We start from the raw sequence: 17,999 nt of genomic DNA, 5'->3' as shown, positions 1-17,999 counted from the left end.
AGTATATAGGCACCCAGTAGGTAGTTTCACAGAGTAGATAGCCCCCAGTAGATAGCTCCCCCTTTAAATGGCTCCCAGTAGGTAGTTTTTCCTTTAATATAGCCCCCAAGCAGGTAGATTCCCCTTGTATATAGCCCCCATGTAGGTAGATACACCCCTGTAAATGCCCCCCAAGTAGGTAGACACCAGCCCTTGCCACAGATAAGCCCCCAATAGGTAGATTTTCCAATTGGCAAGATAAAAAATATATATATTTCCTTGGCTCCCAGCTCCCCAATAATTACATGTGTCTTCCATATTTATGGCTGCTGGCAGCTTCATGCCTGCAGCCACTAGAGATCTTTGAGATTATGGAGATGTCATAATCCCCAAAAGATACTCCAGACCTCTAGTGGCTGAAAGCATAGAGCTGCTTCCGACATAGAGGATGAATACCACTCACAAGGGTAATCAACCATAGTGTATGAGCATCCTCAGGAAGGATCATACGTGTGCTCCAGGGCTGATAATACGTGTGCCCCCCTTGCGTGTACCCAAGCTCCTTTTCTTTTAAGGAAATGAGCCAATTCAAGAGCTGAGATAGCTGACATCTTTTGAAGTACCTCTACTCTCCATTATAGACAAGCTATGGCATGCCACTAGGAAATCTTACCACTTTCCAACTGGAGAAGACCTGATTGCTGTGACCCCCAATGATCATTTCAGCAAGTGATTCCACAAACAGGACAGGAGATAAGTTGTGGATTGGTGGGGGTCCAGCAACTGGGAACCCAGCTGATTCCCAGAACCCAGGGGGCTACAATTTTAATGTGTTCTGGGGGATCAGTTGGGGTCCCAGCTGTTGTACCCTAATCAATGCAAAAGTTATCCTCTATCTAGTTGAGTTGAAAAAACCCCTATAAAGCTCCTTTCCATTGAAGTGAATCGAGCCAGGTTGTAATACCACAAACAAGCTGAGGATAAGTGTGGTGCTATTTTTGGAATAAATTTGCTCTGTTTTTCTTTTCCTGGATATCTCCTTTAAATTTTCAGAATGCAGTTGATCTATTATGCAACAAAAATGTAGGTTACACTAGCGTTAGCTTTTTAAGCATTGTTGTTAATTTGTTGAGGAAATATATGACCAATCATTTTTTATGTTTTACCAATTCTGAGTTACAGTTTGTATTACTCTAGTTACAGCCAGAAACGAGTCACAATTGCTCCGATTTACTGTTACTAGAGATCAGTGCACCGTGGTGTAACTCAGGATCATTAAAGAAAGGTTCTACACTTACTAGTCAATACAAGTAGATTTAGCTAATAAAACCATGTTCAGAATTGGAACAAAAATAAGTAGAATGAGAAAGGCGCAAAACCTGATAACAGCCATGATGGTTTTACAGTTCACTGATGAATCAGCCCCATGACAGCATCATATAGTGATGTCACCTCTGCACTTCGGTGATTAGTTCTTGTAGCTCAGTAGCTCAGAATAAAACAACCATTTGCTACATTTATGTGCACGAACGGTAAACGTTTGTAGGAAACCTTCATTATGACCTTCCATAAACAAGTCTTGTAATAAAAGACTCATATTCTGTTTTAAGTGAAGTTGTCCTTTAGAGGTGTCTTCACTTTTGCTGCTTTTCCACGCACAGTGAGACCTACGTACCAGCATAGGACGTTCCCTAAGAAGACCCAACCATTTACTTAAAGGGGTATACCCATCTGTGACATTTATGGCGTATCCACAGGATATAACATAAATGTTCCCTAGGTGTAGGTCCCACGATGGGAACTGCTCCTATCTTTAAATTAAGGGCTCCCCAGCCTGTTTGCAGCCACCAGAGGCGGTCGGGCAGCTGAAAACAGCAGATGCATTCGAGTTGCACAACTTGTCTATTTCCCATTGACTTTACTCAGAGTTGCTCTAACGGCATAGACCGGCAAGACACACGGTTTACATAAGTCCCAGAGTTATGTAAACAGTCAATGAGAGTTACATATCCTGTGGATATGCCATAAATGTCCCAGATGGGCACATGTCTTAATGCTGTGGGTAACATGAAATATTATGTGTTACATCTGAGCTGTACATTAGGTCAAACCATCATCGGCCTCTGTCTGCCTGCCTTTTTGTTTTTGTTTTTTTAGCTTTGTCATTGCTCCGGTTTTTCAGCATGCACACACAAGCAGACACCCCAGCGACTGTCTTAGGGAGATCTGTCCCTTTTACCCACTTCTTCCTTTCTTTATCGTATATTTGTACAGTCCTTGAGAAAGCTGTGTTCTCCCAGCTATACCCACCCAGAATATAAATCTTATTGTCTAAAACAGCCACCCCAGATTCACTGTTAGGCTGAAGTAAGGAAGCAACCCGTGTCCACTGATCACACTGGGGGCTGTAGAACTCCACAGCAAGGATATCAAATCGTTCCATAGATTCCAGGTTATCATCACTTCCTCCTATAGCATATATACTGTCATCAAGTGTGCACATACTGTGCCAGCCCCGGGCAATAGTCATTGGTCTTCTCTCCTCCCAGGCATCAGCTCGGGGGTCATAGCACAGTAGGTTTTTCCTATAAGGTCCGATCTGGTAATCGTGTCCTCCAGAGATGTAGACATAATCCTTGTGTACGGATCCAGCATGTCCATATGTAAATCTAAAATACAAAAGCAATGTCATAATATTGTAGTAAGTGCATGTTTTCTACGTATCACAGTGCCAGTCTTAAAGACAATCTGACAGCTAGTTCACCAGCACTAAACCGAGTATACTATATAGGTTATAGCGCGGTTAAGTGGGGAAAAATGAGGGGTTACTCACGAAAATACGTTCAATAGGTGATATGTTCTTCTTGTAAATAGTGCACTAGTGCATTGGAGGCGGGGAGCCGACTGGCCAAGTTTCCCTATACCCTACATAATCTCAGCATCGGCCACGAGCCATTCATTATTATGCTAATGAAGACCGCGGGTGAGTACTCTGCTCTCTATGCGCTCACCTGCATTCTGCAGAGTGAAAGAATGAAGTGGAATCTGACTTATTTTTATAACAGTTAAGATACAAATGGGGCAGTATATAGGATGTCCTTGACCTTTAACCCACATTTATTCTCAACTGTAGGACTTATCTCTATCAATAAAGGTTGTATCTGCTCAGAGCGTGCAAAAGCTCAAGGCTTGAGGGTACAGCCACACGTGGCAGATTTACAGCTAATTTGCTCCAGCAGAACCTACTCAGCAAATGCAAAATGTTGCAGAAAATCCGCACCAAATAGAATGCAAAGAGAAATAAAAATATGTAGCAGATGTTTTTTGCACATTTTGCTTTGAATCTTGTTTCCGCACCAAAATCTGCAACTAGTGTTGAGGGAATTTAGAGTTACTGTTTATTACTTTAGTCTCCATTGATTAATTGCATTTTTAAAGGTTTGGGAAAACGGGAAAAGTTCAGGATGATAATCTTAGCTCTCCTCGGACCTGGAGCACTTTTTCAGGCACCTGGATCACTTTCAAACAGAACTAAATTAATGGAAAACTGTAACCAAATCCCCCCCCCCCCCCCCGCGCTAACCAGAGATACCGTCTGGTAGTGCGGGGGACACTGATCAATATGATGCCTACTAGGGATCGACCGACAATGATTTTTTAGGGCCGATACCGATAATCTGTCACCTTTCAGGCCGATAGCCGATAATTTATACCAATATTCTGGTATAAGTTATCGGCTATTTCAACACCCCCCCCCGGCAGGGCAGAAGCTGTTGCAGATCAATTATTTAAAGCGCTTTAAATCAATGAACTGCAGCGGCTTTTGCGGCGCCAGAGACCGCCACCGCGCACGCTTCTCTCCCCCTGCCTGTCCTGGGGTCCTCAGGCAAAACAACCACAGTTGCCCCATCGCCTCCCCCCCATCCTCTGCCCACATACCGCCGCCGCCCCCCCCCCATCCTCTGCCCACATACCGCAGCCCCCCCCATCCTCTGCCTACATACCGCCGCCACCCCACCCCCCCATCCCCGGTTTTACAATTACCTGTTCCCGGGGGTCCGCGATCCTTCTGGCTCTGTCGGCGTCCTGCACTGTCACTGTGCGCACTGACGGTGATGTCGCGTTGGGGACGTCACTCGTCATTGCGCACAGCAGGAGCCAGAGGGATCACGGACCCCGGGAACAGGTAATTGTAAAACCGGGGATGGGGGGGGGGGCGGCGGCGGTATGTGGGCAGAGGATGGGGGGAGGCGATGGGGCGGCGGCGGTATGTGGGCAGAGGATGGGGGGAGGCAATGGGGCAGCGGAGGCGACGGTCGTCTCTGGCCGGGGGCATTATCGGCAAGGTAATTGCCGATACCGATAATGTCCAGAATCGTGATTACCGGCCAAACCGATAATCCGTCGATCCCTAATGCCTACCATGCCCGAATCCGTCCCGCCGTTATCTTCACTTTTCAAGATATGCAAATCATCTTCTAACTGGCACAGGCGGGTTTCTGCCTTCATCTGGCACTGTGACGTCACCACCACTCGGCCCGCAGCACCGCCCGGCTTATGTATATCCATGCCCTCCCTCAGTATCTCACTCTCCTCCCCACTCTGTAGGTGACTCCACTGCGCATGTGCCGGCTTCCTGTGTACAGCCGGAAGCGGCCTCAGCGCAGTGGAGTCCTGTACAGAGCGGGGAGGAAAGGGAGATAAGGACGGAGGGCATGAATATGCATAAGCCGGGTGGTGCTGCGGGCCGAGCCGCAGTGACGTCACAGTGCCAGATGAAGGCAGTAACCCCACCCGTACCAGTTAGAAGATGATTTGCATATCTTGAAAAATGAAGATATCAGGCGAACGGCTGGACGGATCTGGGCATTGTAGGCATCATATTGATCAGCGTCCCCTGCACTACCAGCCAGTATTGATGGTTAGTGCGGGGGGGGGGGGGGGGTTTGGTGACAGTTTTTATTTAAGCAGACCAAAGCAATCAATGGCCGCATTTACTGTAAATTCGCTCAACACTTTTTGCAACACTGCAGATTTTTTGTATATTTTGACTTTCCCTTTCATTTTCCTATTATTAATAGTCACCCAGCTTTGTTAGGCCTCGTTCACATTTGCATTGGAAGCTCTGTTCAGGAGCTCCATCAAAGATTTTGTTGAGGGCCAGAAAACAGAGTCAAGCGGTCTATTGCACATTGGACACCAACGGATCCTGACGGATCCCTTTGACTTTAATGGGGTCAGTCTGGTTTCCATCTTCTGTTTATTTAGCACAATTTAACTGGACAAAAAAATTATTGCTTGCAGCATTTTTTTGTCCGGTAAGGTCCCACTTATTAAACAGATACTGAGATGGAGCTCCCCGAACTGAGCTTCAACACAGATGTGAGCATAGCCTTACCCATGTCAGAAATCAACATCACCTTGGCAGTTCAGATACGTAGCTCCAAGTATCAAGCTGAGGGCAGTAGACTTCCACTGAAGACAGGGCGCCATTTTCATTCCTTCCACCAACTGCGATAAGTTTATCAGCCACTGCAGCTAAATAAAAATCCACACGATGCTGATTCATGGAGGCAACCTGCAACAGCAAACCTAATATTCAGGTAAAGCAGCTCACTTATAGGGCTGGTCTAGTCATATGGTGATAATACTTCATTTATGTACAATTCAGCACATTAAGTTTTGCAAACTTTTAATTACTAAGCATTCCAATACTTCCGCATTTAAAATTTTTTTGCTTGCTGTGAATGAGTGGAAACATCTTATTATTATTATTTATATCCAGAAGCTGAAGAATTGGGTAGATATAATGCTCCTCACAGCTGGGGATTTCTAATTATAGAACTACAGGACTAGCACCAAACCTATCTGCAACTTTGATCCCTTCTTTCTAAAAAACCCTTTTAACAATTTTTTTTTTGTTATGTCTCTGTTACTTCGGCTTCCTAACATATACTGTGAGTGGTAAATAATAACATGATGCAGCTAAATCTACATGATTTGTCTTTTGCAAGACCATCTCACCTGGATCCACTGACTCCAGCGGGGATCGTACCTGTAGAGCAGGTTGGACGCAGCATCTCCACCGTTGTCCCTTGAGAAACTTCCTCCAGCCACATAGATAAAGTTTCCCAGAGATGTGACACAGTGGTGACTTCTTCTTGCAGGGAGCTGTGTCTCCGACATCCACTGCTCCTTCTGGGAGTCCAAACTGTAAACATCATCACTTAATTCAAGACAGTGTTCAGAGACCTCTCCACCCACAAAGAGAAGGCACTCTGTTCCAATACGTAGAGTGCTACGAATGTTCTGGAGCAGTGGCTGTGCTGCAACATTGTTGTGGTAATAGATGGCTTCCTCAACCAAACTCTCACAGTTTGACTCTTTTGGGAGTAGAGAACATACAGCTGGCTTGACACGATGCAAAAGTTCACTCTTTGATATTAGCTGGAACCGAATGTTCTGCAGAACCTGATAAGCCTGGCTCTCCCGTTGAGAAGAGTGAGTCAACCATTGTAGCGCAGACTGCAGTAGGTCATGCTCACTGACATGCTGCACTTGACTACTCATCAAATACAGGCAGAGTTTCTGCAAAGGGATGTTCTGCAGGAAAGCATTTGTGAAGCACAGGGTGCTGTAGTTGCGGAGGATAAATGAGTCAATGTAACAACCAAGACGTTCCAGGCTGTAGATGGAGGCCAATTCCTGAAGGTACAGATAGTTTTCATCATTGACCTCATTCTCCAGGTACTCACAGCAAAAGTCCACCACTTTCCAAATCTGTAAAAGGTGGGCAGTTTCCAAGACATAATCTATATTCCCTCCGTCCAGTGTCAGGTCACCGGTATACAGAAAGTCAGCAACAGCTTTGAGGCCTATGAATGAAGCACCAACCAGCTCCACCTCCTTTTGGTAGGCCTCTTTCATGCCTATGGTGAACATAGAGTTGAAGTAGTCACTACAGGCTGATAGAAAGTTCCTATGAGCTGGCACTCTTTGATCATCGGCCACCAGAACAACATCACAAAAGTGCTCCTTCTGCCTCTGCTCATTGAGTTTCTGAAGAACCAGAGAGGAAAGGTCGGTCCATCGGTACAACTGTGGAAGCAGAGGAAGTGTTACTATCTATAAGATGTCTCAATGGCAGCATTTACAAAATAAGCATTGAACAAGTCATCATTTTTCTCACTAAATATTTCCAAAGGCGCTGTTGACATAAAATTTACACCAGATGTTGGTAACAACCCTAGTAATCCATACATACAAATAAACCAAAACAAAGCACAAAGTCCAGCTCACCTCCCATGTGATTCTGTGAGCAGCTCCAGTGTCTAGTAGCTACAGCAGCAAAGAACGATGATTCAGCACTTTCGAAAAATATGCGGCTTTTTTGGAAAACCTCACAGTTTAAAAACATACACCCACTTCACATCACAAGTTCTATCCTGAGGTGTTTCGAGCGCATGCGCTCTCTCTTCTTTTGTCAAAAGAGCGCATGCGTTCAAAACACGTCAAGATTGAACTTGAGATATGAAGTGGGTGTATGTTTTTACCTGTGAGGATTTCCAACAAAGCCGCATATTTTTCCAAAGTGCTGGATCATTATTTGCTGCTGTAAAAAGTATTAAAGACATAAAGAAAGGGAGATGGAAAAAGGCATGGAAAGCAAAGACAACAGCTTAAATCTATACTCTATTGAATCTATCCATCTATAAGCAACCCAGCCCCTTTTCAATGCAAATTAATATTAGCTGGTTCAGTTCCAACTGATGACCTACAAAAATGCCAAGATGTCACACAAGACATCTCATGATGGGCAAAAGCAAAGAGCTGTCTCAAGACCTTTGCAACCTTGTTGAAAAACATAACAATGGCATTGGTACTTGCACATTTCTAAGCTTCTGAATGTTCCAGTGAGAACTGTTGGCACCAAAATACAAAAGTGTATTGTGTTCAATACTTAGTTCACCCGCTGTAAGTATATTAAAGGAGTTTTTCCCACTATATCATGAGATGGCATCCTTTTATGATCAGTTACTGATTGATTGGAATAAGACTTGTCAGGAAATTAAATCCGTGGCTAGTGTAGACTTTAACGGAAGTATGGCTGGCACAGGTTGTAACAAGGCATGTATGGCTGCAAAGGTTGTAACGAGTATTAACGGCTGCACAGGTTATAACGAGTATTAACGGCTGCACAGGTTGTAATAGGTATTAATGGCTGGCATGGGTTATAATGGGTATTTATGGCTGACACAAGTTGCAACAGGGGTATCTATGACTGGGAAAGACTGTCAGAGAAACATCTGAGGCTGGAATGAAATATTAAGTGGGGCATCTATAGGCTAACAGTCTGAAAATGAACATTGGGATCAATAATAAGTGATTCAAATAAATGTTTGCTGAGCTCTGCATACTGTATTGCCATTTCTAGCAATTAGCTGTAAGGCATTTTTCACAATCATTTTGTATAGTGAAAAGTTCTCCATCAATGGATTAAGTAAACATAAGTCACTTTAAAAGACAATGGGGGAGATTTATCAAAACCTGTGCAAAGGAAAAGTTGCCCAGTTGCCCATAGCAACCAATCAGATCGCTTCTTTCATTTTGCAGAGGTTTTGTTAAGAATGAAAGAAGCGAGTCGATTGGTTGCTATGGGCAACTGGGCAACTTTTCCTGTGGACAGGTTTTGATAAATCTCCCCCCAATAAGTGTAACATGGAAATGGAGTGTGCTTTCTAGGGAACTGCTGAACCATCATACATACCTTTGAAGACTCACTGATCTTGTGAGGTCGAGAAATTCTTGTTTGCTTTGATCCTTCCATAGCTACTCTTCTCTAAACAAAAAAAGACACATTAAATCTATATATATAAAACTCAATGTGTGTGTGTGTATATGTATGTATGTATGTATACTGTATATGTATGTATGTATGTTCCACAAAAACTTCCAAACGGCTAAAGAATGAAACTTGGCACACATGTTTCTTATATGTCTACAACAAACATAGGATAGGTGATTTAACCCTTACTCACCCCCATTTGCCAGGGGCGGGGTTTATGTTTAAAGTCCCATACAAGTCTATGGAAAATATGTTACTGCATAACTTCCAAATGGCTGGAGATATTTCGATAATACTTGGTCACATGTTACTTATATGTCCACTTAAAATATAGGATAGTTAATTAAACCCTTAACTACCCCCATTTGTGAGGGTCAGGGGTTTTGTTTAAAGTCCCATGCAAATCAATGGGAAATGTATGTTCTCACATAACTTCTGTACGGCTGGAGATATTTCAATACCTGGTACACATATTATGGGTCGGGATATGAGGACGGGATGGGAGGTCGAGATAGGAGGACGGGATGGTCGGGATAGGAGGTCGAGTTAGGAGGTCGGGATATGAGGACGGCATAGGAGGATGGGATAGGAGGTCTGGATAGGAGGTCGGGATAGCAGGTCGGGATAGGAGGTGGATATAGGAGGACGGGATAGGGGGTTGAGATAGGAGGACGGGATAGGAGGTCGGGATAGGAGGACGGGATAGGAGGTCGAGATAGGAGGACGGGATAGGAGGTCGAGATAGGAGGTCTGGATAGGAGGTCGAGATAGGAGGACGGGATAGGAGGTCGAGATGGGAGGACGGGATAGGAGGTCGGGATAGGAGGACGGGATAGGAGGTCGGGATAGGAGGTCAAGATAAGAGGACGGGATAGGAGGACGGGATAGGAGGTTGAGATAGGAGGTTGAGATAGGAGGATGGGATAGGAGGTCGGGATAGGAGGTGGAGATAGGAGGACGGGATAGGAGGATGGGATAGGAGGACGGGATAGGAGGTCAGGATAGGAGGTAGGGATAGGAGGTAAGGATAGGAGGTTGGAATAGGAGATCGGGATAGGAGGTCGAGATAGGAGGTCGGGATAGGAGGTCGGGACAGGAGGTCGGGATATGGGGTTGGATATGACAACAATATATGAGGACTGGATATGAAGTCAAAAGCTTCCTCCTTTGTTTATTTTCCTCCCCAACAAGGATTAGGAAGGAAAAACCGGGCAATGCCTGGTACTCAGCTAGTAAACCATAAAAGTGAGTGAACACTGTGCTACAGTAACCAGATGCTGCCACTACACAATCTATGGAGCCAAGGTTTCTGGCTCCTGTACATTGTTTACATCTGGGTGTTGCAGCTGATCGGCAGGGGTGCTGGGTTTTATCACTCTACTGATCACCTTTACCTGTGGATAGGCCATCTAAGGGTTTTCCCTGGAAAACCCCTTTAAAGTCTTGTAGTACATTAAATTGTACACAAGGTGGCAATGCAGAAGCATTACTCAGGCAGCAAACTATTATTACACAACAGGAATACTGCTATTATGTCACAAAAGTAGCAGATAAGAATTGTGGTGGTATCATATGACAATAGGAAGGACAATATAGTAGTGACATGACAAAGCTGTTTAGTGAATGTGATGATGGATGGAGTGATAAGTACCATACTGTAACCAGGGCATTCACTGGTATATAATGATCTATGTACAGCTGGTATAAGTTATATATCGTCTTGTATATAGTGATATGGACCATGCTGGTATAACCTGGATATATACTGTATGTAATTATATATGTACAGCTGGTATAAGTTATACATCTTCTTGTATATAGTGATATGGACCCTGCTGGTATAACCTGGGTATATATTGTATATAATTATATATGCACAGCTGGTATAAGTTATATATCTTCTTGTATATAGTGATATGGACCATGCTGGTATAACCTGGGTATATACTGTATATAATTATATATGCACAGCTGGTATAAGTTATACATCTTCTTGTATATAGTGATGTGGACCATGCTGGTATAACCAGGGTATATACTGTATATAATTATATATGCACAGCTGGTATAAGTTATATATCTTCTTGTATATAGTGATGTGGACCATGCTGGTATATACTGTATATAATTATGTATGTACAGCTGGTATAAGTTATATATCTTCTTGTATATAGTGATATGGACCATGCTGGTATAACCTGGGTATATACTGTATATAATTATATATGCACAGCTGGTATAAGTTATACATCTTCTTGTATATAGTGATGTGGACCATGCTGGTATAACCAGGGTATATACTGTATATAATTATATATGTACAGCTGGTATAAGTTATACATCTTCTTGTATATAGTGAAATGGACCATGCTGGTATAACCTAGGTATATACTGTATATAATTATATTTCCTTATCATCCGTGGCAATACACAATGGGTTAATGTTTCCTCATTAACTTGGAATAGAAGAACGAACCAGCAATAGCCCTGAGACAAGCAATCAATTAATCAATTAGCCAGGTACAACCCTCTCCTAGCCTATAAGTTCCCCACAAACACAGACACACTTCGTATGTTTTTCTCTTCTTGGAAGACAGAAGTAAGGAGACCACTGAGACAAGTAGCCTGTAAATCAGGTGTTTACCTGGTCCCTGGGGCATGGATATGGGTGGCCGCAAACCGAGAGTTCTCCCGGTCCCTCAGCCTTCCCTCTACCCTCTGCGGGGGTAGTAAAATGGTGGAGTGGACCTCTTCTCCTGTTTAGAGGTAAGTCCATGATCCGGCCTTCTCTAGAGCTGCGGGCGGGTGAGGACGCTGTAGTTATCCCGCTTCTGGGCGGCATGGCGCCAGAAAATGAGTTCCGGTATGTGAGGCCGCATGGCGCATGCGCAATGACGCCGCACGTGTGCAGTCACGACGCAGTCGCGAATATGCACGCGCAAACCACCCCTGTTTCTGGCGGGAATTTTAAAAGAAGGCCCGGGAAATTGCCACTCAGATCCCACACTCTGCTAGGCAGCAGATCTTCTGAGTGGCACAGGTATTTCCTCTCCACCATGTCTGCTGGTTCCTCTTCTCCCAAATTTATGTGTTACTGACATTAACTTTATATTTTTAGAATGTCGGACATTGGAGGAAAGGGGAAAAGGAAGTCTAGGCATGCTGTATGCCAAAAATGCCACCAGCCCTTACCTGAATCATGGGGGAAAGATGTTTGTGAAGCTTGCCTGCCAGCAAACCAACCGGCCCCTATGAATCCAGATGCCTTCTTAGGATGGCTTAAAGGCGAATTATCTACAACATTTAAAGAAGTGGTTGCTTCAGTTGTAACAAAAAAGAGGTCTAGACCAGCGGTTAGTTGTGTTTCTCCGGAGCGATCCGGCTCCTCCAGCGCCATCTCTATTTCGGACTCGGAAGAGGATATGGAGGATCTGTATCTCCTTCAAAAGGAAAAGATCCCGAAGCTGGTAGCAGCTGTAAAGTCTGCTTTGGAGTCAGACAAGGATGTCTCGGCTAAACGAGCGAAGGAACGTCTCTTTTATTTTCCGCCTTGCCAAGGCAGAGAATTTCCTTCCCACGAATTGATTTCTCAATGGCGAGAAAAAGACTGAGATAAGCCGGAAAAACGTACAGATCCGGGGGAGAAATTTAAATCTATTTACAGACTCAGCCAAGCCTCCTGCTCCTCTTGGGAAAATCCTCCTAAAGTAAACATCCAAGCTGCCAAGTTAGCAAAGAAGTCGGTTTTCCCATCTGAGGTGTCTTGCAGACTTCCAGACCCATTGGAAAGGAAAGCAGACGGAACCTGTAAGAAGAATTATTTGGCAGCATCTGCTGCGGCTAAGGTGGCTGAGTCTTCAATCCCGGTTGCTAGGGCCTTACATCTCTGGCTCTCCCATCTCTCTCAGGATTTACAGGAGGGAGTACCTAGAGAGGAAATCTTAAAGAATGTAGCCATCATGAAAACAGCATCAGAATTCTTGTGTGATGCCCCATTAGATATGCTAAAGTTTTCTTCTATATCTATGGCACTTTCCAATGTGACTAGAAGAGCGCTTTGGATTAGGCAGTGGGACGGTGAAATCCCCGCAAAGTACAGCTTTGTTTCCTTGCCTTTTCACCCTTCCTCTCTCTTTGGGCCTCAGCTTAAGGATATACTGAAATCCTTAAGCGAAGAAAAAGGGGATGCTTTTCCTAGTAAAAAGAAAACACCATTCAGGCCATATAAGGGAAGATATAGGAGGTCACCCAGACGACAATATTCCTTTCGGCAGTCCGACAGAAGGAGACCTAATAGAGGAAGACAGGACCGGGACGGGGCTTCAAAGAAGAAGCCCTTTACTCCCAAGAAGGATGACCAATGACGCCCGTCCTCCGGTGGGGGCCAGGCTCCAGGATTTCATAGGGATTTGGTCCAAGACATCCTCAGATGCTTGGGTGACAACCACAATAACAAGAGGATACTCGCTGGAGTTCAGAGAGATGCCTCCAGACAGGTTTCTGATAAGCAAGTCCTCCAATCCTGTGATTCTCCATCTGGTAGACCAATTTCTACAAAAGAACACTTTGGAAGAAGTTCCTTCCCGAGAAAAAGGCAAAGGTCATTACTCATCAATTTTCTCGGTCCCAAAGTCAGGCGGGGATTGGAGGCTTATCATCGACCTCTCTTACCTGAATCAATTCTTCGTTAAGAAGACGTTCCGAATGGAGTCCATTCAATCAGCAGTCCTCAATGCTCAGCCTGAAGATCACCTAGCTTCTATAGATCTCCAGGATGCATATCTCCACGTTCCGATATTAAAGTCCCATCGGAAATTCCTACGCCTGGCAGTCCGGGATCATCTTAACATTCGACACCTACAATTCAGATGCCGGCCATTTGGAATCACCTCGGCTCCCAGAGTCTTTACCAAAATTGTAGCGGTAATAGCTGCAGACCTCAGACTCAAGGGAGTTCATGTCACGTCATATCTTGACGATTGGCTGTTGAGGGCATCTTCAGAACAAATCCTGAATCAACATATCCAGATGACTATTCAAGTTCTGCAGTCCCACGGGTTCCTGATCAATTGGAGAAAATATCAGCTTACACCATCCACCAGTATCACTTACCTAGGGTTCATTATCAACACAGAGAGGATAAGCCTTCAAATTTCCACGGAGAGGAGGATGAATATCTGCCAGTCAGTCGGGCATTCTGTGTCTCTGGGTGTTTGCTCCATCAGGTACGCAATGAGGATCCTGGTTCTCCTTACACAGATCTTCTGTGGTGGTTAAATCCAGACAGATTTTTTCTCGACAGGTCACTCACCTATACTCAGCCAGTGATCCTGACCACAGATGCGTCATCAAAAGGCTGGGGAGCGCATATTCAGAATGCATGGGTGCAAGAGAAGTGGAGTCGGGAAGAAGCAAGACTGTCATCCAACATGAGGGAATTAAAAGCTATCACTAAAAGCTACCTTCACTTCCAACCAAGGCTTTTTCAACAGGCAGTACAGATTCAGACGGACAATCTCCCTGCGGCATTCTACATCAACAAGCAGGGAGGAACCAGAAGCAAGCTTCTCCAGAGAGAACGTGCTCTAATTATGAATTGGGCAGAGTCTCACCTCCTATCCATTTCGGCGGTACATATCAGGGGTTCTCTGAACATCACTGCAGACTGATTGAGCAGGATTCCAATCCTACCAGGGGAGTGGGAACCGAATCCCAAAATCTTCAGTATCCTGACGAAGAAATGGGGCCTTCCAGATCTAGATGTAATGGCGACTCGCCGGAACAGGAAAACCCAGTCGTTTTGTTCCCTTGCGAGAACGAACAACCTGACCTTTCTGGACGGTCTCTCCATCAGCTGGAACCACAGTTTCATCTACGTGTTTCCTCCCATACCTCTAATTCCCAAAGTTCTGAGGAAAATTCAGAACGAGAATGCAGGGGCCATCGCCATTCTTCCGTTCTGGCCCAGAAGGGGCTGGTTTCAAGTCGCATTAATGCTCTCGAGAGGAATATTCTGGGAACTTCCAACATGCCAGGATATTCTGTTGCAAGCAGGGATGTTCCAGCCGAATCTGTCCAGATTGCGGCTAACAGCCTGGAGGATGAAACGTCGGCATTAATGCAGAAGGGTCTGTCAGAAGGAGTAGTGGATATCCTGCTAGAGTCCAGAAAACAATCTGCAATGAAGATGTATTCCAGAGTTTGGGGTCTGTACTCCAACTGGTGTTCAAGGAACAAGTCATCTCACACAGAAGTTTCTTCCTTGCTTCATTTTCTTCAAGAAGGCTTCAATAAAGGGTTAAAGCCAAATACCCTAAAAGTACAGGTTACAGCCATTAACTGTTACTTAGATGGAGCATTCGCTGGTGTGCCACTGGTCTCCAGATTCTTTAAGGCCATTAATAAATTGAGACCTTCCTATCATCATCCTATTCCATCTTGGGTCTTGCCGCTGGTGCTAAAACGTCTCTGCGAGGAACCATTTGAGCCAATGGAAGAGGCTTCTATGAAGTTTATCTCCTTCAAAACTATCTTCTTGATTGCCATCACCTCTGCCAGGAGGATTAGTGAGCTGCAAGCTTTGTTTAGCAAAGAGCCATATCTAAGAATTCTACCTGAAGCTGTTATACTTCGTACTATGCCAGGCTTCTTGCCTAAAGTTCCATCAGAGACCAATCTGAATCAGGAAATTATTCTTCCCGTGCTATCCTCTCAGAAAGGTAATATGCCGCTTTTGGACGTCAAAAGGGCGATTGTCACTTACTTGGAGAAGACGGCTTCATTCAGAGGGATTATTTCTTCAGTTCCAAGGCCCTAACAAGGGCAAGAAGGCGAGCAAATCTTCTTTGGCAAGGTGGCTAAGGTACACGATCAAGAAATGTTACACCATGGAAGGTGTCCAGTCTTCCCTGTCCTTGAGGGCTCATTCAACAAGATCTACGGCTGCATCTTGGGCAGAAAGGTACCACATTCCGATGGACCAGATTTGCAAAGCGGCTACGTGGTCCTTCTGCTAACACCTTCACGAAGCACTACAGGCTGGATGTCTCTGCCACTCAGGGATCGGCCTTTGGCATGAGTGTGATCCAAGGAGCTGGTAACCTATGATGCAGCCCCCCCCCCCCCCCCCGTTTGTTTCTTCACTGCTGAGAATCTCCCATTGTGTGTTGTCACGGATGATAAGGAAGTTGAAAAATTACCTTTTCTGAAATTTTTATTTCCTTGAATCCGTGGCAGCAAAAGTATACCCACCCAATAAATGTATTCACTGCTTCATAAAATACGAAGTGTGTCTGTGTTTGTGGGGAACTTATAGGCTAGGAGAGGGTTGTACCTGGCTAATTGATTAATTAATTGCTTGTCTCAGGGCTATTGCTGGTTCGTTCTTCTATTCCAGGTTAATGAGGAAACATTAACCCATTGTGTGCTGCCACGGATTCAAGGAAATAAAAATTTCAGAAAAGGTAAATTTTCCACATGTACAGCTGGTATAAGTTATACATCTTGTCACGATGCCGGCTGGCAGGAGGTGGATCCTCTGTGCCAGAGAGGGATTGGCGTGGACCGTGCTAGTGGACCGGTTCTAAGTCACTACTGGTTTTCACCAGAGCCCGCCGCAAAGCGGGATGGTCTTGCTGCGGCGGTAGTGACCAGGTCGTATCCACTAGCAACGGCTCAACCTCTCTGGCTGCTGAAGATAGGCGTGGTACAAGGGAGTAGACAGAAGCAAGGTCGGACGTAGCAGAAGGTCGGGGCAGGCAGCAAGGTTCGTAGTCAGGGTGGATAGCAGAAGTTCTGGTACACAGGCTTAGGACACACAAAACGCTTTCACTAGGCACAAGGGCAACAAGATCCGGCAAGGGAGTGCATGGGAGGAGGTCAGATATAGTCAGGGACCAGGTGGAAGCCAATTAAGCTAATTGGGCCAGGCACCAATCATTGGTGCACTGGCCCTTTAAGTCTCAGGGAGCTGGCGCGCGCGCGCCCTAGAGAGCGGAGCCGCGCGCGCCAGCACATGACAGCAGGGGACGGGAACGGGTAAGTGACCTGGGATGCGATTCGCGAGCGGGCGCGTCCCGCTGTGCGAATCGCATCCCCGACGGCCATGACAGTGCAGCGCTCCCGGTCAGCGGGACCGACCGGGGCGCTGCGGAGAACGAGACGCCGTACGCGCTCCGGGGAGGAGCGGGGACCCGGAGCGCTAGGCGTAACACATCTTCTTGTATATAGTGATATGGACCATGCTGGTATAACCTGGGTATATACTGTATATAAGTATATATGTACAGCTGGTATAAGTTATATATCTTCTTGTATATAGTGATATGGACCATGCTGGTATAACCTGGGTATATACTATATATAAGTATATATGTAAAGCTGGTATAAGTTATAAATCTTCTTGTATATAGTGATATGAACCATGCTGGTATAACCTGGATATATACTGTATATAATATATATGTACAGCTGGTATAAGTTATATATCTTGTATATAGTGATATGGACCATGCTGGTATAACCTGGGTATATACTGTATATAATTATATATGTACAGCTGGTATGAGTTATATATCTTCTTGTATATAGTGATATGGACCATGCTGGTATAACCTGGGTATATACTGTATATAATTATATATGTACAGCTGGTATAAGTTATATATCTTCTTGTATATAGTGATATGGACCATGCTGGTATAACCTGGGTATATACTGTATATAATTATATATGCACAGCTGGTATAAGTTATATATCTCCTGTATATAGTGATATGGACCCTGCTGGTATAACCTGGGTATATACTATATATAAGTATATATGTAAAGCTGGTATAAGTTATAAATCTTCTTGTATATAGTGATGTGGACCATGCTGGTATAACCTGGGTATATACTGTATATAAGTATATATGTAAAGCTGGTATAAGTTACACATCTTCTTGTATATAGTGATATGGACCATGCTGGTATAACCTGGGTATATACTGTATATAATTATATATGCACAGCTGGTATAAGTTATATATCTTCTTGTATATATTGATATGCACCATGCTGGTATAACCTAAGCAGCTTCTTGTATATAAATTACTAGCTGAGCACCCGCCGTTTTTTCCTTCATAATACATGTTGGGGAGGAAAATCAACAAAGGAGGAAGCTTTTGACTTCATA

The 17,999-nt window shown here is 44.6% G+C and overlaps 1 protein-coding gene across 4 annotated transcripts in view; it reads right to left on the bottom strand.

Annotated features, from left to right (window-relative positions):
- Nucleotides 1–1,193: 1,193 nt before the first annotated feature.
- Nucleotides 1,194–17,999, bottom strand: part of KLHL36 (kelch like family member 36) — a 105,339-nt gene continuing 88,533 nt past the window's right edge. For 3 of the 4 annotated variants that reach the window (XM_056525478.1, XM_056525477.1, XM_056525479.1), the window contains exons 2-5: nucleotides 8,747–8,818; nucleotides 6,004–7,077; nucleotides 5,400–5,557; nucleotides 1,194–2,648 (exon numbers count right to left, since the gene is read on the bottom strand). In XM_056525478.1, the coding sequence (XP_056381453.1) occupies nucleotides 2,093–2,648; nucleotides 5,400–5,557; nucleotides 6,004–7,077; nucleotides 8,747–8,818 (1,860 nt within the window). In that variant the 3' untranslated portion in view covers nucleotides 1,194–2,092. The remainder of the gene's footprint in view (nucleotides 2,649–5,399; nucleotides 5,558–6,003; nucleotides 7,078–8,746; nucleotides 8,819–17,999) is intronic. The other variant, XM_056525480.1, reaches the window with a different exon arrangement.

This window comes from Hyla sarda, chromosome 6, assembly GCF_029499605.1.
Source record: "Hyla sarda isolate aHylSar1 chromosome 6, aHylSar1.hap1, whole genome shotgun sequence".
In the NCBI taxonomy this organism is placed as follows: Eukaryota; Metazoa; Chordata; class Amphibia; order Anura; family Hylidae; genus Hyla; species Hyla sarda.
This window is presented reverse-complemented; position numbering and strand designations above follow the sequence as displayed.